General features: G+C 49.5%; 1 protein-coding gene and 1 pseudogene across 2 annotated transcripts; one reads left to right on the forward strand and one right to left on the reverse strand.

Annotated features, from left to right (window-relative positions):
- The first annotated feature begins 846 nt into the window (after positions 1-846).
- On the forward strand, positions 847-23050 carry LOC308581044 (H-2 class II histocompatibility antigen, E-S beta chain-like; annotated as a pseudogene). Its single transcript, XR_014013377.1, has 6 exons — positions 847-1151; positions 15872-16138; positions 20604-20884; positions 21004-21110; positions 22017-22040; positions 22579-23050. The product of XR_014013377.1 is annotated as an H-2 class II histocompatibility antigen, E-S beta chain-like (transcript).
- LOC308580576 (uncharacterized protein) lies at positions 10562-15045 on the reverse strand. The gene is made up of 2 exons (XM_081182429.1): positions 14973-15045; positions 10562-13467 (listed from the first exon to the last, which is right to left on the reverse strand). Exon 2 carries the CDS (start codon positions 12941-12943, stop codon positions 10997-10999), a length of 1947 nt encoding a protein of 648 aa, XP_081038555.1. The 5' UTR covers positions 12944-13467; positions 14973-15045; the 3' UTR covers positions 10562-10996.
- Positions 23051-27836: the final 4786 nt, after the last annotated feature.

Here is a 27836-nt window from a genome sequence, read left to right on the forward strand (position 1 = left end):
TTTTCAGGGATCCCTTTCTCTGACGCTTTATAAGATCCCTGGGCAGGAGGGAGAAGCTCAGGAAGCCCCTCCAGAGACGGGGACCCTCCCCAGCAGTGGCGTAGCGTGGGGGGTGCAGGGGGGGCCGGCCGCACCGGGCGCAACATCTGGGGTTAGGGCAAATCCACGGGTTAGGGGGCGCAAATCCACGGGTTAGGGGGCGCAAATTACTTGCCTTGCCCCGGGTGCTGACAACCCACGCTACGCCACTGCTCCCCAGGCAGGAGCCTCAGCCGGAGACCGAGCGAAAACAGCAGCAGGGAAAGGGCAGCTAATATTGGGGGGGGGGTGGATCTCCCCAAGACGGGAGGGGTCTCCACCAGAGAATGTGCTGCGGGTTCTCTCCCCTGTCTGTTTGTGCATAGGGCTCCTCAGACACAAGCGCCAGTGAACTTTCTTGCAAAGGGGAGCTGGGGGCTGGAGGGGGCTTTTATTGGGGGGAGGGGGGTCTCCTTACTGGGGGGCTGCCAGGTCTCCTGGGGATGCAGGCTGGGGGGCGAAGAGGGGGAGCCCCCTCCCTCAGCAGACAGTTATTCCTCCCTTGAAACTTCCTTCCTCGTTCCGGATACATTGAAGGAACGAAGTTTAGCGGCTTAAAACGCAGCAGAAGAAAAGCGCATCTCCCTGTTTTGAAGCCTGAGTCTGAAATTTCCCCTTTTTGCTGCCAGAATAAAGTTTTGGATGGAACTGACAGATTCTTGTTAAGCTTTATATCCCCTCAAAGGTTTTCTGGGGAAGATCTTGATTCACCCGCGACGCAACAACAATGGCGAGATCAGCAGAAGCTGCGAAGGCGAAGAGGAACTTGCAGGTCGAGCGAGAGCAGAGAGAGCCCTTGAGAATGCTCTTTCCAGGAGTTCCCTGCCTGGCGACCGATGACGCTGCCTCGGCTCGGAGGCGGATTGGACGCTCGCGGGGCGGAGAGGTGGAGTGGGCGGGGCTTGGGCAGGAGTTTCCCCCGGGGCTGAGCGGAGAAAGTCCCATTTGGGGGCGAAGAAGAGAGAAGGATGGGGGGCTCCGGCGCTGCGCTTTTGGCCTTTGGGGGGCTCCTGCTGGCGATGGGGCGCTGGTGGTCTCCGCTTCGGAGGGGCTGGGCGTGGAGGCGCCTCCAGGTGAGCCAAGATTCTGCAATGGGGAGAGAAGGAAGAAACAACTCCGCTTAGCGGGACCCCCATCGGTGGGGCTCCTTTGACGATCCCTCCTGGATTGTCTTCCACGATCTTAGCAGGGAGTCCGTAAGTGACTGTGGAGGCCAATTCTGGATCCCCACGTCCTTCCTCGGTGGGGACATTGGTTTCCAGGTGGGAGTTGATCCCTTGAGGGTTTGCCAGGCGTGCCTTCCTCTTAGCTCGTTTCTCCCTTGTGTCCTGAGTTCGAGTGTCTTCAAAGCCCATGATGCCTTTGAAGATAAAGAAGAAGAGTTTGGATTTGATATCCCGCCTTTCACTCCCTTTAAGGAGTCTCAAAGCGGCTAACATTCTTCTTTCCCTTCCTTCCCCACAACAAACACTCTGTGAGGTGAAAATAAAAAAATTCCTTCCAGTAGCACCTTAAAGACCAACTAAGTTAGTTCTTGGTATGAGCTTTCGTGTGCATGCACACTTCTTCAGATACACATACATATACAGATACATATACACATACATATACAGATACATATACACATACATATACAGATACAGATACACTTCTTCAGATACTTCTGAAGAAGTGTGCATGCACACGAAAGCTCATACCAAGAACTAACTTAGTTGGTCTTTAAGGTGCTACTGGAAGGAATTTTTTTATTTTGACTATGGCAGACCAACACGGCTACCTATCTACTCTGTGAGGTGAGTGAGGCTGAGAGACTTCAGAGAAGGGTGACTGGCCCAAGGTCACCCAGCAGCTGCATGTGGAGGAGCGGAGACGCGAACCCGGTTCCCCAGATTACGAGACTATTGCTCTTAACCACTACAACACACTGGCTCTCTTTGGTAAAGGCTGTTCTCCAATTGGGGCACTCGCAGGCCAGTGTTTCCCAGTTAAGATGTGCCTTGAGAGAGTCTTTGAACCTCTTTTGCGGACCACCAGCATTACACTTTCCTTTTTAAAGTTAGGACTAGAGTAGTTGCTTTAAAAGAAGTTAATCAGGTATCTGATCAACATGGTTTAGTTCAGGGAAGTTGATCCTGAAGAATCCTTGCTTCCCCACGGGGGACCTTTGCTTCTTCCAGGACACTGGGGGCAAAGGGGCAGGAGGGAAGGGGAAACACTCCCCCCACTGGAAAAGAGCAGCTCAGGCTTCTGGGACTGGGAAGGAGAGAGCATTTATTTATTGCAATTAATTATATCCGACCTTTCAGGATTAAAATCTTACCCCAGCAGCTTACAAGTAACATTCAATTGAATTTTAATAAAACCACAGTATTCACACATTACATAGTCTTCGTGCAGGACAGCTGATGGCAGGCAGCCCTAGGGGACTTTTGGGGGGCAGGAGGGGGGAGCGCAGTGAATCTGGCCCTGAGCTCTTCTTCACCTGCCTCTCAAAATTATCCTCATCATTATTAGTCCATTTATCTCCCATCATTTCCAAGAGATCTCATAACCAATTTTTAACTCTATAAATGACTCCACATAACGCATAAATATACCTTTCTTCTGCTGCTAACACAGGCATGGGCATAGCCAGGATTTTTGTTGGGGGGGCAGGACTTTTGTTAGGAGGGCCAACCTCAGTTTGCTTTGTATTTTTATTGATTTTTATTGATGGAGGGGCAGCTGCCCTTCCCTGTCCCCCTTGGCTACGCCCATGAAACCAGCAGCGAAATGTGGGGCAAATGGCTCCCTGCTCTGGGGACCCTGAACTCCACCCCATCGTGGCAGGTCCCCTCTCCCGCCCCCCCTTGGGGTCTTCTGGGTGCTGAAATGGGCTCCTGCGTAGACAGGCGTCGCTTCCTGCGCTCTGGCAGGGAAAGGGAAAGTGAAACCGGGTGTCTCGCAGCCGGAGGGGGGTCTCGTGGGAGGGAGGGGGAAGTGAAGCCCCATGCAGAGCAGAGAAGTGTCCCCAACCCTCCTCAGCATCTCGCCCTTTTCCTGGTCTCTCTCCCACCCCCAACATTTTCTCTTCCAGCTGGGGGGCAATAAAATGAGGGAAGGGGGTTTACGTTTTTTAAAAAACCTGGAGATATGCATAGGTATAGCCATTGGGGTAGGGAGCAGCTTCCCCCCAACCAATAAATAAATTAAATAAAGAAGATAGCTCGGTTCTGTCTCCCCCCCGCCCAACATAAATCCTGGCTATGCCCATGGGTTCCAGGGTCTTGGAGGTTGTGCCTCCCTCTGCACAACGGCGTGTCGCTGTCGCTCTATCCCTTTCCTTTGGGTGGAGGGGAGGGGGGTCTCCCTGTTCAGCCTGTTAGGGAAAAATTTGGGGGTGAGGCTGATCAGTCACCCAGCTTGTCAGGCAGAGCCTGCGGGTCCCTGCGGAATAAAGGAAGGAGTCCAGCCAACTGGAGCAAATAGCTGTAGACCAAAGTTTATTGCGCAATAGGTTCAAAGAGCAAATTTGAACCCCAAGGATGGGGTGACAAAGACTTTTAAAACTTTCCCACTACATCCCAGAATACAGTTGTTACGGAAAAATCCCGGGCGTGGAATTCCAAGCCACCCGGTGCGTCGGACTGAGTCCGCGGGTCCTAGCGGAAGAAATAAGCTCAGCCGGAAAAGGAGCAAGATGCGGAGATCCGAGTTTATTGCGCAACAGGTTCAAGACGAGATTGAACCCCGAGAATGGGGTGACATAAACTTTTAAAAGTTCCCCCCAAGTCCCAGAATACAGTGCGCGAAACGTCATGAATATATTATGGGAAGGTTGGGTTTCATGGATTACATCATGAATATTTTACACACGTCATGAATATATTTACAGAGAGGTGGGGTTACACTGATTAGCATTTGAGACAAGGGAGGGGGAATGTGCAGAGTGAGGGATATACATAAGTAAACATTTCTTGAGTACCGGTGGTGGCTGGACAAAGGGACAGTTGATATGCATCGTCTGCCACCTGGTATTGCCCGGAGGAAGGGTTAGGCAGGACGATCTGACAGGATTAAGAAGTTCCTGTGTACGTGCCCTGCCGCTTGAGGGATTATGGAGGTCAGGGTGTCATCATGGAGTCCAAAGGGAGCTGGGTTGAATGACACTGAAAGCAAGGAATTCGGGGCTATGGTTGATTTTATATGATTTTCGGAAGGTTCTGAAGGTTCCCAACCTGTTCCGTAGCCTCGGTCAAAGTTGGATACATTGTAACAAGGTTTTGACAGGTTTATGAGCAAAACGGATACATTGTAACAAGGTCCTGATTGGATTAGGAGGTCGGAAGTTTCGGTTCGATTGTTCTCGCTGTGGGGGACCGTCAGTAGCTTGTCAGCAGCTTTAATGAGGCGTGCAAGAGTTCGCTGAGCTGCCTGAGCTAGGTCTTGCAGGATGGATGCATGGCTGTGATTGGCTGAGGCGCAGCTCAGTATTTTGAATGGGGACGTAGTATGATACGGTCAACTCGCTTTTGGAATAGGGCAAGAGGGAGGCATAGGAAGAGATTGAGATAGGAAAGAGCCCTTTATTAGTAAGGCAGGGGTATAGTGTGGTGCTTGTGCAACAATGTGGGGGCTGAGGGTTCCAGGAAGGATTGGGCACTGTAGAGGTCATCGCCTCGGGCCCCTTCAGGTAGCGATGGAGGGAAATGGTTGGCCCCCCCCCTTCCTCCTTCCGTATCAGTCCCCCATTCGGAGATAGATTTGCATTAAAGTTCTGTTAGAACTTGCAAATCCTTTCTCCGCACCCTATACCCCTGTGATTTCATACTCCCCTTCCCCCAGGTGTCTCATTTGTACGTATTCGGGGAAGACCGGGGCGTTATGGGAGCGGGAATAGGCTCGAAGGGGAAAAGAAGCAGATTGAGTCGGGAGGCGGAGGAGAGAGCAGCAAGGGGAGACACAATGTATGGCACAGCAAAGGACAGAAATGCAAAAGGCAACCGTAAGAGTTGTGAGTAATATGACCTTAATCAATTGTCGGAGCCACCCCAGCTTTGGTAGCCATCCCCACAAGTCAACGTCAGACAGTCCCTCGTGTTGTATGTCATGTAACCTCCCTGCTAACTCATGGATGTTATTCAAGTGTCCCGTAATGTTTAGAGACTGGTCTGTTACGTAGGTGCAACACTCGGTACCTATTAAAGCGCAGGTTCCTCCTTGACTGGACAGTAGAAAGTCCGTAGCGATCCTCGTCTGTAAGCTGAGCTGTCTCACCTCAGACAGTTCCGACATCAGGGAGTCCGTGATCTCGGTTGCCTCCTGCATGAACTTGAGGAGGATATCGGTGAGCCGGAGGATGTCGACGTGGTTGGATCCTGCCCCGTAGGCAGGAAAGAGTGCTCGACCCACGGTCTCTCCGTTGGCAGCAACATCGGATAAGTCAGACAGTTGTTTTTCCTCCCGTTTATTCCTCTGCCTCCCAGGGGGCAGGTGTGGTACTATCCTTATGCCGGGAACGATGTACCCGACGAAACAGGACCCGGACATATGGGGGCTCACCCAGGTATATGCACGATGACCGCATACCCAGAACAAACCACTGAGGTATGACTCCATTCTTCCTGAGGCGAAGGCTTGCAGTAACATGGCGTCGGTGGGTTGGGGCTGCCAGGTTGGAGGGTGGTCGATGACCGTGGCCCAAGCGAGGGTAAGGTTTGGAAAGGTCCGGGATCCCGTCATGTCCGTGATGGTGACATGGCCGGTGGACAAAAGCTCTAAATTGGACGTACAGGTGCTGGAGCCGATGAAGGTGCCTTCCCCGGTGAAGGTGCGGCAAAGCGGGCCTTTTGTCGGACCGGTGAGGTAAAGATATTGGTGGGTCAAGTTCAACGCAGTCAGATTCCAGGAGGTGACGTCCCCTGATCGGAACTGTTGTATGGTGACCGGGACCGGAACAAGGGGAAGGCTCTGTTGGAGGTGGCTGGGAGCATGGGCGCAGATCCAGCATTCAGGGTAGGGTGCCTCCCTGGCCACCTGGCCGAGGAGTTTAATGTAAGAGTTCTGTTCCCAGGAGGAAAGGAGATCCTCTCCTGGGGAGGAAGGGTTTACGCCGAGTTTTCGTGGTGCTGTGCCGAGGGGATGAAGGGGGTCGGTGGTATTTAAGAGGCGCCTGTCTTTGGCTATGCCCCCACATCGTAAAGGTCCCGCGTTATCCCACGTGGGGGAGCGTGAGGGATGTGCTGGATGGTACCAGCCCTCAAGGTATTCTGCTCCTCTCCAATCGTGGGTAATTCCGAGGTTCCAAAGGCAGCAAAAATTCCTTAGACAAAGTCCTTGTAGTTGCGGCTTTCGGAGCTCCGGGGTCATGAGGAGACATTGGAACCCGAAAATCAGGTTGTCGGAGGGGCTCGTTGCGTCAGTGTAGGCTGGTGCGGCCCCCCCTTTCTCGATTTCGGTCCAATTTGGGCTCCTCAAGAGTTCCCCGTTGCCGAATAGGAAATGGGTCCCGTTCTTGCAGGTGAGGCGGTAGTAGGAGTGGTCGAGGGTGACTGCGGCTGACCCGATCCGGTGTAGGGTTTGGTCTCGGATGAAAAGTTCCCAATACTCGTTGTCAGTCAGCTGGGGTACGAGGGAATGTCGTAGTAATGTCCGGGACTCGGGGAGGCAAAAGTCAAAGTCCCCCATTCGGTTGGGGTTCGACTTCCCACCCGTCTCGAGTCGGTGATAGTCCAGGAAGTGGTAATCCGTGGGTAAGCCGGTGCAGTGATCAGTTGGCATGGGTGAGGAGTAGGTCAAAGTCTGGTAGGCAAGGAAAATGAAGAAGTTCATGGTTAGGGTCCGGGAAAGGCAAAGCATTGGAGAATGAGGAGGTCGGAAGGCTGTGGGAATGTGCTGTTAGAAGAACTGTCAAAGAAGCTGTCAAAGTGCGCTGTCAGTGGAGCTGTCAGAGGAGCTGTCAAAGCGCGCTGTCAGTGGAGCTGTCAGAGGAGCTGTCAAAGCGCGCTGTCAGTGGAGCTGTCAGAGGAGCTGTCAAAGCGCGCTGTCAGTGGAGCTGTCAGAGGAGCTGTCAAAGCGCGCTGTCAGTGCGTTTCAAGCGTATTCGGATGGTATTGGGATCGGGGACGATCTCGGATGTCCAATTGGTTGAGGTGGGCTCTGGTCCGGTCTGTTGGGCCCGATTCTGACCCCGATCTGGTCCGGTCTGTTGGGCCCGATTCTGACCCCGATCTGGTCCGGTCTGTTGGGCCCGATTCTGACCCCGATCTGGTCCGGTCTGTTGGGCCCGATTCTGACCCCGATCTGGTCCGGTCTGTTGGTCGTCGTCGTCGTCAATGTACGAAGTTGGTGGGGTGGGTGGAGTTGAAAAAGTGAAGTCCTCCCCGATGTTTTCCTCGGCTTCTTGAGGGGGGGGTGAGGACTTACACCTCGTGTGATGGATCCACGAATTCTTCTCACCCAACTTTACGGCGGTTGGTGACGTCAGGAGTATCTGGTAGGGGCCTTCCCACGCGGGTTGGAGGGGTTCCTTCTGATAGACTTTGACGAGGATCCAGTCGCCTGGGTTGAAGGAGTGGGCTTGCACGTCGATGGGTAGACTTTGTCCTTCGACGGCCGCGTACTGGTGGAGTCGTTGTAGCTGTGTCTGGAGCTGAATGACATAGTTAGTAAGTTCCGCTTCTCCCAGTTCAAGTTCTGAGAGTGGGAACTGAGTGTTATAGACGGGGGGAGGTCTCCCAAATAAAAGTTCGTAGGGGGACAACTTCAATGGTCCAGTCGGTGCGCTCCGTATATTATGAAGGACCAACGGGAGTGCATTCACCCATTTCAGTCCAGTGAGTCTACAGAGTTTTCCTAATTGGATTTTAATTTCTTGATTCATTCGTTCTACCTGGCCTGAAGATTGTGGGTGATAGGGAGTATGGAGATCCCATTTTATTCGTAAGGCTTTGGCCACTAATTGTACTATTTGAGCTGTGAAGTGTGTTCCTCTGTCGCTATCGAGGCGACGGGGCACTCCGAACCGAGGGATAATGTCCTGTAGGAGGGCTCTGGCCACTACAGAGGCAGTGGGTTTTCTACAAGGGAATCCTTCTACCCAGGAGGAGAGTTTATCCACTATGATCAGCGCATGTTTAAACCCTTGGCAGAGCGGTAGGTCGATAAAGTCCAGCTGTAGGCTCTCGAATGGAACAAATGCCCACAGTCTAGCCCCTGGTGGCGTTCTAGGTTGTCGTTTGGGGTTATAAGAGTTGCAGGTAACGCAGTTCTTCGATGCTGTTGTGGCTGCGACTGCAAGTCCAGGAGCGTACCAGGATCTTTTTACGTGTTCTATCAGTCTCCCTTTTCCCCAGTGTGTTTGTTGATGAAGGACCCTCACCAATTTTGGAACCCATGCCTTTGGAAGGACGGTTCTGCCATCTGGGAGAACCCAAACGTTATTGTGTTGGACTGCGCCCACAGATCGCCAGAGGGTCTTTTCTTCCTCGGGTGCTTCCTCGTAAATTTGTGTAGTGTCTATGTTAAGCGGGATTTGTGGAGCTTGAAATTCCGAATCGTTATTTGGGGGGCGGAGTGCGGCTGACTGGGCTGCTTTATCTGCTCGTCTATTCCCCTTTGAAATTGGATCTCTACCGCGAGTGTGAGCCTTACAGTGGACGACTGCGATCGCGGTAGGTAGGTGAATGGCCGTCAAGAGTCTCTCTACTAAGGCAGCGTGTGAAATTTTTGAACCAGCAGCTGTTAGGAAGCCTCTTTGTAACCAAATTTGGCCGGTGGTATGCACCAATCCAAAACAGTATTTGCTATCCGTGTAGATTGTAACTCGTTTGTTTTCACATATCTCACAGGCACGTATAAGCGCTATTAACTCTGCAGCCTGGGCGCTGTATTGCGGGTTTATTGGATTGGCTTCTATGACTTCAAAATCAGTGACCACAGCGTACCCTGTTTTCCTTTCCCCTTCGACAACCTTAGAGCTGCCGTCTGTGTAGAGTATTATATCTGGGTTGTCTAAAGGTAGGTGGTCCAGGTCTTCCCTGGGCTTTTCGGCTTGCCGGACTATGGTGGCGCAGTCATGGTGCGGGGTCCCGTCATTAGGGAGGGGAAGAAGGGTGGCTGGGTTGAGGGAGTTAACTCGCTTGATGGTGACATTTGATGGTGTTAGCAGGACGGCCTCGTACCTATTTAGTCTGGAGTTGGAAAAGTGATGGCACCCCTTTAATGTTAATAGGGTAGAGACGGAATGGGGCACATGGATAGTGATTTCGTGCCCCAGAACTGTCTCTTGAGCCTTCTCCAGGAGGATTGCTGCGGCGGCTATAGCTCGTAGACAGCTTACCGCCCCCTTTGCGGTTGTGTCTAGTTGGAGACTGTAGTATGCCACAGGTCTCTCCTGGTCTCGGAAAGGCTGAGTTAATACCCCCGAAGCCACCCCCATTTGTTCATGGACGAACAAGTTGAAAGGAATTCTGTAGTCAGGTAAGCCTAAGGCGGGGGCAGATCTCAGTTCTTGTTTCAGTCGTTCAAAGGACTTGTATGCCTCTTCCTCCCAAACTAGAGTGTCTGGGTGGTCTTGACGGGTCATAGCCGACAGGGGCTTAGTGATCTCGCTGTAACCCGCAATCCATGCTCTGCAGAAGCCAGCCATCCCTAAGAATCCCCGTAATTGTCTCTTAGTCTTGGGGAGGGGGATTTTAGTGACCGCCTCTATCCTGTCTGTTGCCAAGCTTCGGGTGCCTATTCCTAGGATGTGCCCGAGGTATTTAACTTCTTGTTTGCAATACTGTAATTTCTTTGGCGACACCTTATGTCCCTTTCTAGCCAGTTCTGTTAAGAGATGCTTAGTGTCCGTTTTACATGCTTCCTCGCTAATGGAGCAGAGGAGAAGGTCATCTACGTAGAGTAAAAGGGCGGAGCCAGCTGGGAGATTTATGTCTTGTAAATCTTGGTGTAGGATGGCCGAAAAGATGGCGGGCGATTCTACGTAACCCTGGGGCAATCTAGTCCAGGTGAGCTGACTAGGTCCCCAGGTGAAGGCGAAGAGAAATTGGCTGTCCGGGTCTAGGGGTATGCTAAAGAAGGCGGAACAGAGGTCCGCAGCGGTGTACCACTTAGTCTCTGCGGGTATGGCGTTCAGTAAAGAATTCGGGTTGCCCACTACTGGATGTCGAGGTATGACAAATTGGTTCACGAGTCTCAAGTCTTGCACAAAACGATATCTAACTGGTGCCCCCTCTGCCGATGGCTTCTTTACTGGGAGCACTGGGGTGTTGCATGGGGATGCGCAAGGGACTAGGATTCCCTTCTCGAGGAAGTCTTCGATCATAGGAGTTAACCCCTCGATAGCTTCTTTGGGTAAGGGATATTGTTTTGTGCAGGGAAAGGGTAAGTCAGTCCTGTAGGTAATTTTCACTGGGGTCGCTGATAATAAGAGACCCACTGAGGTCGATTCGGTGCCCCATAAAGAGGAGGGCAAATCTCGTTCCAATTCTGGGGGTAGGTTTGGGAATTGTCTGTCTGTCTTTTCCTCCTCAACTATTCCTTGGAAGGATGGGATGGATTCTTCGGGCATGTGTAGGTAGATGCCTTCCTTGGTGCACTTAATGGTAGCGTTCAGTTTGCAAAGTAGGTCCCTTCCCAAAAGGTTTACCGGGCTGCTAGTTAGAAGGAAGGTATGCTCGGCCAGTAGCGGTCCGAGGGTAACCTTGGAAGGACGTGATAGTGGGCAAGTGCGGGGTATCCCATCCAGACCCATAACTTTTCTGGTCTCCGGACCCGGTTTCAGGTGGCTATCGGTTAAAGTAGAGTATGTGGCTCCTGTGTCCAATAGACATTGATACGGATGGCCATCGATCTCTATCGTGCAAAATGGGTCTTCAGAGGATAACGTAAGGACTGGACAGATGGTCAGGGTTTGGTTGGGATCCCCTCCTAATTGTCAATAGGTTTCTTGGTCATCAGGAAAGGGTTGGTTAGGTGGGTGCAAGGGAGGTGCCGTGGCGTTAGTCCACGGGTGGGTGGACGGCGTTATAGCGGGCATCTGGGTCCTTGGTCCTGGTGGAGGTCTTTGGTTTTGGGTAGATGCACTCGGAGGCGGTTGGGGTTGATATGTGGCCGTGGCTGGTGGAGGGTTATGAAGGATGGGTGGTTGGTTCCCGTATCCGTAAGTTGGATTTGGATGCGGCGCTGCATAAGTTATATTATTGAGGTAGGGGCAGAATCTTCTTATGTGTCCCTCTTCCTGACAGTAATAACAGGCTCCGGTGGCTGGTCCCCATGGTCTAAGGGAATGGGGAGGTCCTCCTCCTCGAATTCCCTTTCCTCGGCTAAAACCCCTGCCCCTTCCGGAGTTTAAGTCCATACTCAGGGCAAGGATCTGTTCGGTTTCGGGTTTGGGGTCCCTTTTCTTCCTCTCATCCCGTGAATTATATACAGATTTGGCGATTGAGAGGATTTCACTGATACTTTTGCCATCATACCCTATTTGTAAGTTCAGGGCCTTCCTTATATCGGGGCAGGCTTGGTCTTTAAAGAAGCCTTTGACTATGACTTCGTGTTGGGGTTTTTCGGGGTCGATTCCCCCCCATGTTTTGATGGCTGAGACTAGCCTAGTATAGTAATCAGATGGGTGTTCGTTTGCCCCTTGCAAAACGGACTGGACCTTCGTCCAGTTGACAGTACGTTGTCCAGCGGCCTTAATGCCGTCTAGGATTGCCCGTTTGAATAAGTCCAGATACCAGATGCCGTCGGTAGTATTGTAATCCCACGTCGGCTCGGTGCGTAAGCATTGAGCTGTGAGCGGCTCTAACCCTTCTCGGCGACCTGCCTGGTAGTTGGGGAGTTCGATTGCCTCTCCTGCCTTTGCCAGAATATCTGCCTTCTCGGCCTCGTTGAAGAGGGTGTTTAAGAGAACGTGAATGTCTGGCCAGGTCGGTTTATGGGTCGAAAAAATGGCGCTGACCTGACGGTGGCATTTATCCGGATCGTCTCTTAATGATGGCATTTGATTTGACCAATTTACCAGGTCAGCCGTATAGAAAGGCTGGTGGGTATACACCATTCGAGGGGGTCCATCTGGTCGTAGGGGTGGGATCGGCAGGGCCCTTAAGGGCATCTGGACTGCTGCGGAGTCTGCCTGATTTGAATCCGCTTGCTTGGATGTTTCTGGGACCTCTTGAGATTTTTCGGGGTTCTCTTTAGATTTTTCAAGGAGGCTAGGGTGTCCTGAAGTGGCCTCTAGTATTTCTTTGGCTCGCTGCCTCAAGGACAGGAGACTAGAGCTCTCTAAGGTGGCGCTTTGTATTACTCTGGCTCGCTGCCTCGTTAACCGCGGGCTCGCAACCCCACGCGCCCCTTGGTCTTCTACATTCTCATCACTGTCTGAGTCCTCTCTAGGGGTGGGTTGAATAGTTGGCCCATAGTAGAATGGAATGAGCGTTTGTTCCATGGAGTCATCCCCTGGGTGTCCTTCGTATGGAGGGGGCGGAGGCGACCTTCCATGATTTAAGATAGGTAGTTGGTAGGTCGTGGCTCTTTTAGTGGCTTGGAGCAGTCCTCTGACCGTCTCAAATGTGGCTAGGTATTCTAATTGGCGGGGTTTTTCTTCCATCAGGTACTTCTTAAGGTATTGTAGGCGCTCTTCGTTAAAGGAGCCCCCCTTTGGCCACTGTAACTCTGGTTTTGCGGAGGCAGTTCCAGTGGGCCAGGTGCGTGTACAGAGATCTTCTAATTTTTGTCTCGATAACAATTTGTGGCCGGGAATTGATTTCCAGTAAGAGATGACGAACTCAAGAGGGGAGTCGGGGTCTCTCTGGGACTCGGATGGCTTCCTAGAAGCCTTCCTCCCGGAGCGAGCCCTCTCGTGTTTGGAGGCTTGGGTACCCATTTTATTCACGCGTGTCTAGGTAAAGAGAGGGGAAAAGGGGTCGTTAGGGGTGTGGGTTTAGGGAAGGTTTCGCTGCCTAGCAACTTCTTAGCGGGTTTTTTTAGAGAGCTCTTCTTGCCTATTCTCTATTCCTTCTTTTCCTACTCTTCAACTTCTCAGGGGTTCCTCTCCACTCTGCCAAGTTCCACCCAACTCTTCTCGGGTTCCCCTCCTGGCAACCTCCTACCTATCGTTAAATCTCGGAAGAGGGACCCTACTGAACGCCCGCGCCGTGCGGTGCCAGATCGGGTGATCCCTTGATAGAGTTTCGGACGGAAAATCCCCCTTGCTATCGGAAGCGGGTTCACGCACGATACACGTGTTACGTGGCCCGACCGGTGCGGCTGGGATTAACTGATAGGAAAGCAAGACCCCTTCCTGCCCCCTCCGTAAGGGCGCTCGGGAAGTTCGGAAGAAGAACTCCAATCCCTTGCTTTCAACCGAGATGCCCGTTGCAGGGAGTCGGCTGTCCTTTCAAGCCGGGTCTCTCCGTCTTATTTTCGGACTCTCGATTGGTGCGGCTGACTGGAGAAGTTGAGAGAAAGAGATAGAGCTCAGAGCCCCCCTTTCGGGCCGAGCGGCAGTCCACGGTCTCTCTCAGCACTTGGACCAAGGGACAGGCGAGAAAGAGCGATAGAGAGAAGGGCAGAGAATTCAGTTGCCAGGAGACTTCCACCCCCCTTTTCCACCAGTGCACTGGGTTTCCTATACTCACGCGTCTTCCTTGTAGATCCCGGGATCGTAGAAGCCGGCTGGATGTCCCTTTGCTCCCCGGCTGAACTCCTGGGACGTTCGATTACCGCCCGGAGGATGGCCGGAGGTCCAGAGGGTCTTCTCGGGCAAACTGGCCCGGAGCCGGCAGAAGATTCAGGGCCCCCGGTCAGCAACACGGGAGAACCGCTCGTCCCTGTTCGGGCGCCAAATGTTACGGAAAAATCCCGGGCGTGGAATTCCAAGCCACCCGGTGCGTCGGACTGAGTCCGCGGGTCCTAGCGGAAGAAATAAGCTCAGCCGGAAAAGGAGCAAGATGCGGAGATCCGAGTTTATTGCGCAACAGGTTCAAGACGAGATTGAACCCCGAGAATGGGGTGACATAAACTTTTAAAAGTTCCCCCCAAGTCCCAGAATACAGTGCGCGAAACGTCATGAATATATTATGGGAAGGTTGGGTTTCATGGATTACATCATGAATATTTTACACACGTCATGAATATATTTACAGAGAGGTGGGGTTACACTGATTAGCATTTGAGACAAGGGAGGGGGAATGTGCAGAGTGAGGGATATACATAAGTAAACATTTCTTGAGTACCGGTGGTGGCTGGACAAAGGGACAGTTGATATGCATCGTCTGCCACCTGGTATTGCCCGGAGGAAGGGTTAGGCAGGACGATCTGACAGGATTAAGAAGTTCCTGTGTACGTGCCCTGCCGCTTGAGGGATTATGGAGGTCAGGGTGTCATCATGGAGTCCAAAGGGAGCTGGGTTGAATGACACTGAAAGCAAGGAATTCGGGGCTATGGTTGATTTTATATGATTTTCGGAAGGTTCTGAAGGTTCCCAACCTGTTCCGTAGCCTCGGTCAAAGTTGGATACATTGTAACAAGGTTTTGACAGGTTTATGAGCAAAACGGATACATTGTAACAAGGTCCTGATTGGATTAGGAGGTCGGAAGTTTCGGTTCGATTGTTCTCGCTGTGGGGGACCGTCAGTAGCTTGTCAGCAGCTTTAATGAGGCGTGCAAGAGTTCGCTGAGCTGCCTGAGCTAGGTCTTGCAGGATGGATGCATGGCTGTGATTGGCTGAGGCGCAGCTCAGTATTTTGAATGGGGACGTAGTATGATACGGTCAACTCGCTTTTGGAATAGGGCAAGAGGGAGGCATAGGAAGAGATTGAGATAGGAAAGAGCCCTTTATTAGTAAGGCAGGGGTATAGTGTGGTGCTTGTGCAACAATGTGGGGGCTGAGGGTTCCAGGAAGGATTGGGCACTGTAGAGGTCATCGCCTCGGGCCCCTTCAGGTAGCGATGGAGGGAAATGGTTGGCCCCCCCCTTCCTCCTTCCGTATCACAGTTCAAAGGGGAGGGCTTAACCTTGGCAAACATGTCCAGACAAGTCCTTGGTACAAGATTAGCATAAGCAGACATGGCAGGGCAAGACTCAGGTAAAAGATTAGCATAGACAAATATGTCTTAAGTACCCACCCAAAAGTACAATAGAAGTTCCTTTGCATGTCTGGAGCCTGAGGCAAGTCAGGTGATGAGATTTGGCTTCCTTTGGCTAAGAATGAGCCCAGCAATTGTCACCTCTGAGAACTTCCTGGAGTCCTTTTGCAAGGTGAAAATAGCTTTGGAATGGAGGAAACTGGGAAAGGATATGATTTTATATTATTTTTAAAGCTAGGTGACTTCCCTGAGCTGTCAAGTTGGAAGGATATATTCAGGCATAATATTTGTAATATTTAACTTTAAAGATGTGCCCCCCCCCGTAATTTCCGTGACACTCTATAAAGGACTCCACATAACGCATAAATAGATATACCTTTCTTCTGCTCCTTCTCAAAAGTAAGAAACCCAGACATGGACGTAGCCAGGATTTTTGTTTGGGGGGGGGGGCAGGACATTTGTTAGGAGGGGGAGCCTCAGTTTGCTATGTATTTTATTGATGTTTATTGATTTTGTGGTGGGGGTAGCAACTGCCCCTCTCTGCCCACACCCATGACACCCCCCCCGCCTGGGATCATGTGACATGAGAAAGCAAATGGGAGAGAGAGACAGACCATCTCTCTCCTGCCCGGCGGGGGCAACTCTCTGCTATAGTGGGAGCTGCGCCCTTAAGGCAACTGGAAGTCTCCACCCCCCCCCCCATTTCATTCTCCCTCCATCCGCAGAGCATTTCCTGTTCCAGAAGACGGCCGAGTGCCACTTCTCCAACGGGAAGCAGTGTGTCCACTTCCTACAAAGGGACTTCTTTGACCGGCAGGAGCTCGCCTACTTCGACAGCGACCAAGGGAAGTTCGTGGCTGTGGCTGAACTGGCGGAGTCCCAAGTCAAGAGATGGAACCAGGACAAGGACGCCCTGCGGGCTATGATGTCCAACGTGGATGCCTGCCGGCTCAACTATGAGATCTTCAATCCCTTCTCCCAGGCCCGGCGCGGTGAGTCCAGAATCGGGGGGGGGCACATCATGGGAAACGGGCCCCCCGGAAGAACCCTAAATGGGGGGGGGGCGTGGGGTGGACACAGGACTTTCTCCCCTCCCCGCCCTCCCTCTTTTCAGAGAGATAAAGCGGCCTCTCCTGATGCCCCACTCCTGACACAGTTTCCGTGTCCCCGAAAGCATCACAAACCATTTCGTGTATTGCAATCTGGAGGGTATCTGCCTTAGTTTATTTATTTATTATTAATTAAATTCGCATCTGGCCCAATCTGAGAGCCAGTGTGGTGTAGTGGTTAAGAGCGGTAGTCTCTTAATCTGGTGAACCGGGTCCGCGTCTCCGCTCCTCCACATGCAGCTGCTGGGTGACCTTGGGCCAGTCACACTTCTTTGTTGTTGTTTTTTAATATTTATTGAGATTTTACAAAAAAACAAAAGTTTACAGAATGAAAGAAAGAAAACATGTAAGAAAGAAAAAACAAGAAGAAAAAAACAAGAATTAAGAAATAAAGATTACAAGATAAAAAGAAAAATTAAAAACAAATCCATTTTTAAGTATCTTTAAACTCATTTGCTTGTTTCGTTGACCTCCTCACACCTCCCCTTTTTGTATTCCCATTTACATAATCAAATCAGCAAATCCTTACCCTCTTCCATTTATCTTAAGTCTAAATCTTAACATATTATTATATATTTTCATATATTATCAATCCATTTTTGCGTATTCTTATTAACTTTGTTGCTAATGCCACTTATTTTCAATCCAACATCATTTTAACATTCATTAATTTTACAATATTTCTGCAGATAGTCTTTAAATTTCTTCCAATCTTCTTCCACCAGCTCTTCTCCCAGGTCTCGGATTCTGCCAGTCATTTCCGCCAGTTCCATATAGTCCATCACCTTCACCTGCCACTCTTCCAGGGTGGGTAAATCTTGTGCTGTTGAAATGGAATACTCAGGATGAAACGGTGAAATCTGCTATGATAAAATGGGCACAAGATGTCGGACATAACATTATGTTGGCTGACTGGGAACAGTCACGGGGACATTCCCAGGGGAATTGAAGGAGGCAGTGGTGCGCCCGCTCTTAAAGAAAACATCATTAGATCCTTTAGATCTATCCAATTACCGCCCGGTTTCGAATCTCCCATTCCTGGGTAAGGTGATTGAGAGAGCGGTTGCTGAACAGCTTGGTGGGTTTCTGGATGAAACATCGGCTCTGGATCCATTCCAGTCCGGCTTCCGCGCTGGTCATGGGACCGAGACGGCTCTGGTTGCCCTAACAGAAGATCTTCGTAGACAGCTGGATCGAGGCGGGTCGGGGCTGCTGATTCTTCTAGATCTGTCAGCAGCTTTCGACATGGTCGATCATGAACTTCTGGACCACCGCCTTGCCGACGTGGGGATCCAGGGCACAGTCCTTCAATGGCTGCGCTCGTTTCTCTCTGGTCGGGGACAGAGGGTGGCGCTTGGGGGGGAATTGTCATCGCGCCATTCCTTGGTATGTGGGTGCGATACTCTCCCCGATGCTTTTCAACATCTTTATGCGCCCCCTCGCCCAGCTTGTTCGGAGTTTTGGGCTGGGTTGCCATCAGTATGCTGACGACACCCAACTCTATCTGTTGATGGATGGCCATCCTCACTCGGCCCCAGACACACTGACCAGATGTTTGGAAGCTGTGGCTGGATGGTTACGTGGGAGCCGGTTGAAGCTAAATCCTTCGAAGACAGAGGTACTGTGGCTGGGATGGGATGATATGGGATTGGGGGGGCAACTCCCATCTCTTGCGGGGGTTCAATTAGTGCCAGCACCGTCCGTTAAGAGTTTGGGTGTAATCTTCGACACCTCCCTTTCCATGGAGGCGCAGATTGCAGCTATAACAAAGGCGGCATTTTTCCATCTCCGCCAAGCTAAGCAGTTGGCTCCTTACCTCTCTCGCCCTGACCTAGCCACTGTGATCCACGCGACGGTCACCTCCAGACTGGATTATTGTAACTCGCTCTACGTGGGGCTGCCCTTGAGACTGACCCAGAAACTCCAGCGGGTGCAGAATGCTGCAGCGAGACTCCTTACAAGGTCTTCGCTGCGAGATCACATTCACCCTGTGCTATACCAGCTGCACTGGCTCCCGGTGGAGTACAGGATCAGGTTTAAGGTGCTGGTTTTAACCTTTAAAGCCCTATACGGCTTAGGACCCTCGTACCTACGGGACCGCCTCTCCTGGTATGCCCCACAGAGAAACTTACGGTCTTCAAATAAAAACATCTTGAAGGTCCCAGGCCACAGAGAAGTTAGGCTGGCCTCAACGAGAGCCAGGGCCTTTTCGGCTGTGGCTCCGATCTGGTGGAACACTCTGTCACAAGAGACCAGGGCCCTGCGGGACTTGACATCTTTCCGCAGGGCCTGCAAGACAGAGCTGTTCCACCAGGCCTTTGGCAAGGGCACAGCCTGACTCCCTCCTTCGGCAATCTTCGTGGAGCTCTGGCCCAATGGCTGCCAGTGGCTTGAATTAATTAATTTTAGAATGAATGATTTTAGAGTGTTGTTTATGTTGTACTTTTGTACTGTTTTATTGTTGTTAGCCGCCCTGAGCCCGGCTAAGGCTGGGGAGGGCGGGATATAAATAAAATGTATTATTATTATTATTATTATTATGGACCACAGGTATGAAATTTACGGCATGTAATGCCTTAAGAGAGAATATTATGAAAATGATATACAGGTGGTACATGACACCAGTTAAGCTTGCAAAAATCTACCATTTGCCCGATAATAAATGCTGGAAATGTAAAGAAAATGAAGGTACATTCTTTCACCTCTGGTGGATGTGCCCAAAGATTAAGGCTTTCTGGGAGATGATATATAATGAAATGAAAAAGGTATTCAAATATACCTTCCTGAAGAAACCAGAGGCCTTTCTCCTGGGCATAGTCGGCCAATTGGTGTTAAAGAAGGATAGAACTTTTTTTTATGTATGCTACAACAGCAGCAAGAATACTCATTGCAAAGTATTGGAAGACACAAGATCTACCCAACCTGGAAGAATGGCAGATGAAAGTTATGGACTATATGGAACTGGTGGAAATGACCGGCAGAATCCGAGACCAGGGAGAAGAGTTGGTGGAAGAAGATTGGAAGAAATTTAAAGACTATTTACATAAATACTGCAAAATTAATGAATGTTAGAATGATGTTGGCATGAAGTTAAGTGGTTCTAGCAGCAATGTTATAAAGGAGTATGCAAAAATGGATTGTTATCAGGTGAGAGTGTAAAGTTCTAATACATCAAGGTAGAGGAATAAGATAAAAATGAGGGAAAGGATTTGCTGAATTTACTAATTGAACTGGAATACAAAAAAGGGAGGTGTGAGGTGGTCAGGGAAACAAGTAAATGAAAGATAAGATATGAAAAGATTGATCTGCTTTTAACTGTTTTTCATTTTTCTGTATTTTTCATTTTTTCTTCTTTTTTATTTTGTAACCTTTTTTGAAACTTTAATAAATATCTTTAAAGAAAAAATTAAAAAAATGCTGAAGATTGCAGTATAAGACTGCAGAATCTTTACACAGTTATCTTGGAGTAAGCTCCATTGAATTCAGTGGGACTTCTGAGTAGTAAAGGCAGTTTAAGGCTCTAAAGAATAAAATAAAAGAATAAATACTCCACAAGATTCCTTCAAAAATTGCTGGCTGCTGAACCATTGCAATGAAATAATTTAAAGTGGATTGGCTACATTTTCCTCCCAAATTACAGGAAGGGATAAATACAAAGTGCTTCGTATGTCAGCATCATGTTTCTTTCACTGCAGGTATTTTATTGTCAGTATAAAGAGGACTCAGTTTTTGTAGCTGATTGTAGGCAGCAGTGCCCTCTCTATGTGTTCACGTGGTGTAAACATGTATGTTGTCTTCCAGAGATCCAAATACACACACACACACACACACACAATGAACACACAAGCAAGCAAGCAAGCAAGCCATACTCCAAAGGGCTTCTGTTCCCAAAAGGGCAGGATGAGATGTTCTCATCTCTTCACCACTTCAAATTCATCTCTGAGACTTTAAGGGAAGCAAAAGAAGAAAGAAAGAAAAAGAAGACTTTCCCTTTTCAACTTTGCGTGGAGAGCAACCTTCTCCAGGATTTCTCTTTTGCACATAGTTCCAAAAACAGTCAGGGGGAAAGGGGAAGGAGGGTCGATTTCTAGGTTTTCCCGTTTCCCCTTGCAGATTAGCATCACTCAGCAGATGCTTTTAGACTCTGGAGCCACCAGGGGGGCTGCGGACAGAGAAAGCCCCCCCCCTGCAAGCTGGGAGCCTCAGTTGCGCCCCTCAAGAGGCTTCACCCTGGGTAGCCCCCTCCCCCGTTAACTCTGGCCTCTCCTCCCTCCCTTGAAGCCTCCAGGTCCCTCCCTGCCTAAATCTCTGACCTTCCTTCCCCATCTCCCTTGCCTCCCTCCCACAGTCCAGCCCCAGGTGAAGATCACCCCCACAGACAACGTTGAATCTTCACCACACAACACTCTGCTGATTTGCACCGTCAACCGCTTCTTCCCTGTGGGGTCGAGATCAAGTGGTTCAGGAACGGGAAGGAGGAGCCCAAAGTGTGGACCACGGACCTCATCCGGAACGGGGACTGGACCTTCCATATTGAGGTGATGCTGGAGACAAAGCCAGAACGTGGAGACGTCTACACCTGCCAGGTGGAGCACGCCAGCTTCGAAGGTCCCGTCACGGTGAAATGGGGTAGGACGCCTTCCTACTGGGAGTGGGGGGCAGTCGTGGGGGGCTATGTGGGTTGCTCCCCCCTCAGGGGGCTGATCCCAGGCCTGCCTTTGCTCACTCATGGCTTTTTCTTTCTTCAGAGCCACAGTCGGACTCAGGAGCAAGATGTGGACGGGGATTGTGGGGATTGTGCTGGGGCTGGTCTTTGGGGCCACTGGACTCGCCCTTTACCTGAAGAAGAAGAAAGGTGAGGGTGGGGTGCCAGGGGGAGGGTTGGGTGTGGGGCTGGACTGGGCTCCAGGCTCCCCTCCTCTTCTTAGGCAGAGGTTCTGGAGAGGGTTCTGTTCCTTCTCCACTCCTAGGAGGTCCCTCTTGGTGTCTCCAATGGAGCCTCAGCTCTTATGGAGATGGTCTGTGGTTTAAATCTCTAGATTAAGACCTAAACCTCCAACATAGAAGGGAGAAATTCAAAAGCATCTCTGGCTCTGAAGCCTTTGAGCAGAGTAAGGACACAGAGGTTTTGCAGCTTCCTGGTCCCAGCACTTTTCATCTGAATTCATCTGAAGGCAGCCCTGTTTAGGGAAGCTTTTAATGTTTGATGCATTACTGTATTTTAATATTTTGTTGGAAGCTGCCCAGAGTGGCTGGGGAAGCCCAGCCAGATGGGCGGGGTATAAATAATAAATTATTATTATTATTATTATTATTATTATTATTATTATTATTCAAAGGCTCTCTCTCCCTGCTGAGCGAAGGGCCTTTGAGACACTTACAGTCAGGAGGCGGAATTCATCTCCCTTGGGTCTGAAATAAATCCCAGAATCAACAACTGGGCAATGCAGAGCCCCAAAAGAGGCAGCCTAAGGAATATGGGAGGGTGTGTGGGGTGGGGGCATTGGGTAATGGGAAAGAGATTAGTTGGCGAGTTTTTTCCCCAGGGTCTTTTCTGTAGTGGGAAGGAAATATTTATTTCCTACAAAGACTTTTCTTTCACCCCTCAAAGTCCATAGGACAGAACGAGGGGGGGAAAGTTCCTAGCTATGCCTGGAGTGTGTCATCTTGATCTGGGGGGGGGGGTTTCCCAGAGAAGCTATTTCAGGAGATATCTGGTGCTGACTGAATCTTTCTATTCTTTTCTCTCTCTCTCTCCCAGGGCAAACTGTTCCTCAGCCTGCAGGTAACTTTCCTCTCTGCTCTTCCATTCTCCTCCTCCTCCCCCAACCCCCTTCTCCTGGCTGCTTGGTGAGCCCCCACCATGGCTTCCTTGTAGAACAGAGGGGAGGGGCTTTCCATGGATAAATCCATCCCCTGATGCACATACTCCAATATCATGCCCTGGAAGGGGGTCTCCAGGGGAATGTCCCACCTGGGAGACAGTCAAGCAGAGACCATGAAGAGAGCAAGGCTGGCATTTGGCCACATTTGGTCCAGGGTCCGTGGTTCCCCATTTCTGATCTAGACAGATCTCCTTGGTCTCTTCTGAAGCTCCTCTTCTCCACTGCCAAAGCCAGCCAAGTCTCCCTCCCTCTGTCTCCTTCCCTCCTCAGAGCCCCCCCTGCCAGGCCCATAACTGGTGGTGATGGGAATTGTAGTTCACAATCTCTGATGGCCGCCCTATGGAGTGTCCCCCCAATCTTGCCAGGGATTCTTCTACCCCTTTCTCCCCATTCCTCACCCCACAGTGATGGGCTTGTCTCTCTCTTCTCTGCCTGCAGGACTCATCAGTTAGACTTCGCTGCTCCATCAAGATCCTGGGATGTGGAGAAGCTCTGTTCTTCCTGCCAGTTGCCCTCTGTCCATGCTCAGAGGTGGAAACCTCCTTGGAATGTGGATGGAAGGAGTCACAGATCAAGAACGACAGTGTCCACCCCTCCCCCACCTCTGTTGCTTGCTTGTCATCTGGGGAAAGTTTCTTTTTCTGTTTCCCTTTCCGCTTGTTGATTGCAAGTTATCTCAACCTGATTCCGTCTTTGCATCTCTCTGCTAGAGAATCTGTGCTTTGAATCTCCCTGGAGGAGCCTGAGCTGTCCCTGAAAACAACCATGAATCTGGTCAGACTGCCAGGACTGGTCCTTCAAGCCCTGATGGGGACCCTGATCCTTGAGATTCCTCATTGCAGGAGGTTGGGCTAGATGACCTTGGGGTCCCCTCCAATTCTACAATTCCATAAAATGGTGAATGGCCAAATATATTTATTTAAAGCTTTTCCCCACAGCCCTGCGACACGGAGGATGAGTCCCGTTTTCGGAGAGAGTTGCTGCTCCAGACCCTCACCCTGCTGACTTTATCTCCTCAGGGAGAGTAGTTAGTTAATTTCTCTGTAAGTAATCCTGCTCTTTTGTGATCTTAAGGATGTGCCCTCTTGTTGCGTTCTGTGGCCAAAGGAAGGACTGGACCCTGATTAAAAAACAAGACACGAAGCTCTCGGAGAAAAGTGCGTAACCCACACCCCTCACCAGGCCATTTTATTAGCAAAATAATCTTTTACACAGTGCTCATAAGAACCAATCATATTTCCTCTGAGCATTTCATCAAACCCCACGTGGGGAAAAAGTTACACTACATCACTAATTAGCATGCAAATATTTTGGGGTAAATAAGTTGAGAACTACAAAGGGGAGCATCTGGCAACCCCAGAGGTAAGAAATAAACATGATAAGAAGGATGGCCAGAAAGACCAGATCACTATCCCCTTCATGTGAGATCTGTTTCCTGGCTCCAAGATTAACATTTTAAGATTATATATAAGAAACTACATCAAAGTAACTTGCCCATTATCTTTTATGGCCCAGGATGCCTGCCTGGCGAAGCAACTGCTGTGTACTGCTGTGTACGTGACATGTGAGGAGAGAGAAATGGGCAGTAGAGTCAAAAGGGCATGAAAGGGGCATGAATGTAGAATCTTATGGGATTTAAACCCAGTCAACACAATGCTTTCATCGTGGACACGATGGCTTGATGTATATTTTATAATTCCTCATGGTAATCCCATCTGATCCCTACACCCTCTGACTGGGATCCTCACCCGACCCACATCAAGGCAGAAGCAGATTTCACAGCCTTGAAAATATTTCCTCTGAGTTGCACCAATGAAGATTTTCTTCAGCTTCCCTCTGTGGTCCTTCAACTAGTTTATTTCAATTAGATACTGTTACGGAAGGGGGGGGGATGTCTTCTTCACTACAATATATTTGCTCAATTTCTCTAGGACTCCATCACCCCTCCCCTGTCCTCCATAATCTCTCAAGTAATCCAGTCAAAATCACTCTGCCAAACCCTTCCTCCAGGCGATGCCAGGTGACAGACTATGCAAACATGGACCATTGCCTTCTCAGGATGTGTTTATCTGCGCATATCTCCAGCTCTCTGCATATTCACCCCTCCCTCCTCCATATGTTAATCTGTGTAACCCAACCTCTTCTTAATGTATTCATGATGTAACTGGGATGTATTTTGCACTGTATTCTGGGATATGGAGGGAAATTTCAAAAGTTCATGTCACCCCTTTCTCTGGGTTCAATCTCGCCTTGAACCTGTTGCGCAATAAACTTGGACCTTCTGCAGTTTGCTCCTGTGTCCGGCTGAGCTCATTTTCTTCCGCAGGGACCCACGGACTTAGTCCGATGAGCTGGGTGGCAGAGTAACCCCGCACCCAGATTTTAGCCGTAACAGTTGGCGCCCAACGTGGGGCTTGTGGTTCTCCCGAGCTGCTGACTGGGGGCCCCGAAATCTTCAGCCGGCTCCGGGCCATTTTGCCTGGGAAGATCCTTTTGGACCCCCAGCCATCTTCCGGGCGGTAATCGAAAGCCCTAGGAGTTCAGCCGGGGAGCAAAAGAGGGATCCAGCCGGCTTATTATTCATCGATCCCGGGATCATCATAGAAGACGTGTGAGTATAAGGAAAAAGGAAAATCCAGTGCACTGGTGGGAAGGGGGTGGAATCTCCTGGCAACTGAATTCTCTGCCCTCCTCTCTATCGCTCCTTCTTGCCTTTCTCTTGGTCCGGTTAGTGAGAGAGACCGTGGACCGCTGCTCAACCCGAAAGGGGGGTTCTGAGCTCTATCTCTTTTCCTTAAAATCTCCAGCCAGCTGCACCAATTGGGAGTCCGAAAGTAAGACGGTGAGACCCGGCTTGGAAAGACAGCCGACTTTCCGCAACGGGCATCCCAGTTGAAAGCAAGGGGTTGGAGCTCTCTTTCCGAACTTCTCTAGCGCCCGGCAAGGGGGCGGGAAGTGGTCTTGCTTTCTATCCCAATCCCAGCCGCACTGGTCGGTGCCACGTAACCGTGCGTGAGCCCGCTTCCAAAAGCAAGGGGGATTTTCAGTTCGAAATTCTATCCAGGGACCACCCGATCTGGCACCGCATGGCGCGGGCGTCCAGCAGGGCCCCTTTTCCTGAGATGTGACGATAGGTAGGAGGTTGCCAGGAGGGATAGCCCATGAGGAATTGGGCAGGACCGGCAGAGTGGAAAGAGACCCCAGGTTATAGGAAATAAGGAAATAAGGAAATAGGAAATAGGAAAGGGAACGCAAGGAACCGGATAGCTAGAGCTCTCTAAAACCCACTAAGGAAGTTGCCAGGCAACTAGAAGCCCCTTCTCCTCTTTACTATACGTCCCTGTACTAAGCATTCCAAACCCCTAGACATACCAATCCTAATCAACCCCTCTTTTTCCCCTTCTCTATCCCAGACCCCCCCCCAAAAAAGGAAAAAGCAAAAGAGCAACAACAGCAACGCATGCATCTATAAAGGGGTACCCAGTCAACCAAGCGTTGTGAGCCCTACCAGTCTGATTACCTGGTGGTGTGTTTGAAGAGGCAAGGAGGCTCATAAAACCATGTGGGACCTTCCTACTAATTTCACTTAATGAAGCCAAAGGTAGTGGCCCAACTCCTTGCAATAACCAACTAAAGGATGAGAATATATATGTTTACATGTTTACATGTTGTCTGTTATGTGTGTTGTCTGTTAATACATATATGAGAATATGTATGTTTACATGTTGTCTGTTATGTGTGTTGTCTGTTCCTTCTGTCTCTGGCAGACTGCCTTTCTTAAGTGTGCATAGTTTAAACTGCAAGCTTGCTTCAAAATTTAAATCTAAGGAAGCCATGCTGGATCTTAGCAGTCCTAAATAAGAGAAGATGAGAATGAAGTGTGCAAATGTTTACCCCACCTCTTGCTTTGCCCCAACTTTTGAGATTGTGAGTCTACAGTCTTATTTTGGAAGGTGCTGATAACCTAATGTTTCTGCTGCAAAAGCCTAGTTGAGCACAACTGCTCTCTCAAGCTAAAATGCAGTGTATGTATTTCATTAAGCGTATGCCTATAAAAGTATGGTGTTCATTCTAAGAAAATATTTGAGTCCAGTTTTAACTTTGATTTGGTTGGACAGAAGAGTTATTGTAAGGCTCCTGATATCAGTCTCTATAAGACGTCCTGGCCTCTTTTCTTAGAAAATGCCCCCCCTTGTTTCACTCTGTCTCTTTCAGGGTTTTTTTTCCCCCCTTCTCCTTCTTATTCTGTGCCAGGTAAATTTACTCCCGAGTAAGCTTCCTTTAAAGGAAACTGCAAAGGGCATAGATTAGGCTTACTATTCCTCTGCAAGTTCAGGAAAAATTGTCACGTTTGTATTCCTTTTAAATCAAATCTATGGCTGTTTTAACTATGCTTTATAAGAGATCCTCTCCCTATCTTAGGAAAAATGTTCACTTCAGTCTTTAAAGATAATTTATCTAGGAACTTTCACTCTTTAGTCTAAGGAAGTAAACTCTCACTTAAACTAGTTGGGTACTTTTATTTTCCTCTTCCTTAGTACATGATAGGCGCATGGCTTGTGGTCTCTTCCCCAGTTGTGTCTGTGTGCATGGGTATGTGTGTCTCTCTCTGGTAGTACAAATCTTGCTGCGAAATCTTGCTGTGAACCCTATATTTGGAGGGTTGGACTAGATGACCCCAGGGTCCCTTTCAACTCTCCCAATTTGTGGCTGTGTGGAAGGACATGGGTCTGCAAGCATTGGAGGGTAATTCTTAAATTCTGGTGAGGTGATGAGTTGAAATTCAGCCCAGATTTGCTCTTTGTTTTTTTTAAAAGAGGAAGAGGTGAAAGCTGTGATGTTTTGAAGCAGAACTGGTGATATCAGGCATTTGAGTGATTACAGTATTTATCCTTTTGTCTACTATTTAAAAAAAAAAAGAAATCAAACTTAAAAGTCTATTAAAAGTTTAAGCACATAAAAATTCACATAGTTAAGTAGAATTAGCCTTGACCATGACTGAGAATGTTAAAATAAATAAATAAATAAAAATCCTATGAATTCTAACTCTCTGGCCATTTTTACTCATAAATAAGAGAGCGGTTGATTGTTCCGCGAATGGCCAGAGGGATATTAGCCCTTTCCTGTACATAAAGGAAGCACTCCGTTGCTTGGGCTGAATGGTGAATACTTGAATTGCTGAGTTTCTCTTTTTTGTTTTAAAATCTAACCCTATTTTTAAAATCTACTCCTTACCTTTCCCTTCCTTATTCTAATTGAGCCAAAAGATGCAACATTTTCAATGGTATAAAAGGTTTGCTGAGACATGAACTCTGCACATGCACAGAGGCTAGATCAGCTTAAAGAGAGAGAGAGAGAGAGAGAGAAAGGAGGGGGGAGAGAGAAGGTTTGGAGAGCAGTGTGCTGCAGGGAGAAAGCTTTCCAAATTTCCAAATGTAAAAGAAAAGTCGGAACCATTGAAGGAAATCACCCTTAATCTGTCTTTGCTCCAGGGGCTACTTAAGACAAAAGGCTAAAAAAACAACAACAAAAAAAACCTAGCCCATCAAAAGTCAAGAGTTTTCCAGGTTCCAAATCTTAACATGCCAAATTCTTTTCACAGGTAAATATCAAAGCATTCCCCCCTCAATGAGAATTTTAGGAACAGCATTTCCTGACAGGCTTCTCACATGAAATAAATTTCCCTTTTAACAGGA

Source organism: Podarcis bocagei (genome assembly GCF_964188305.1).
Source record: "Podarcis bocagei genome assembly, chromosome: 2".
Taxonomy (NCBI): domain Eukaryota; kingdom Metazoa; phylum Chordata; class Lepidosauria; order Squamata; family Lacertidae; genus Podarcis; species Podarcis bocagei.

Excerpts from the sequence above, each read along its gene's own strand:
- LOC308580576 (XM_081182429.1), bottom strand. The coding sequence starts at position 12,943 with ATGGGTACCCAAGCCTCCAAACACGAGAGGGCTCGCTCCGGGAGGAAG.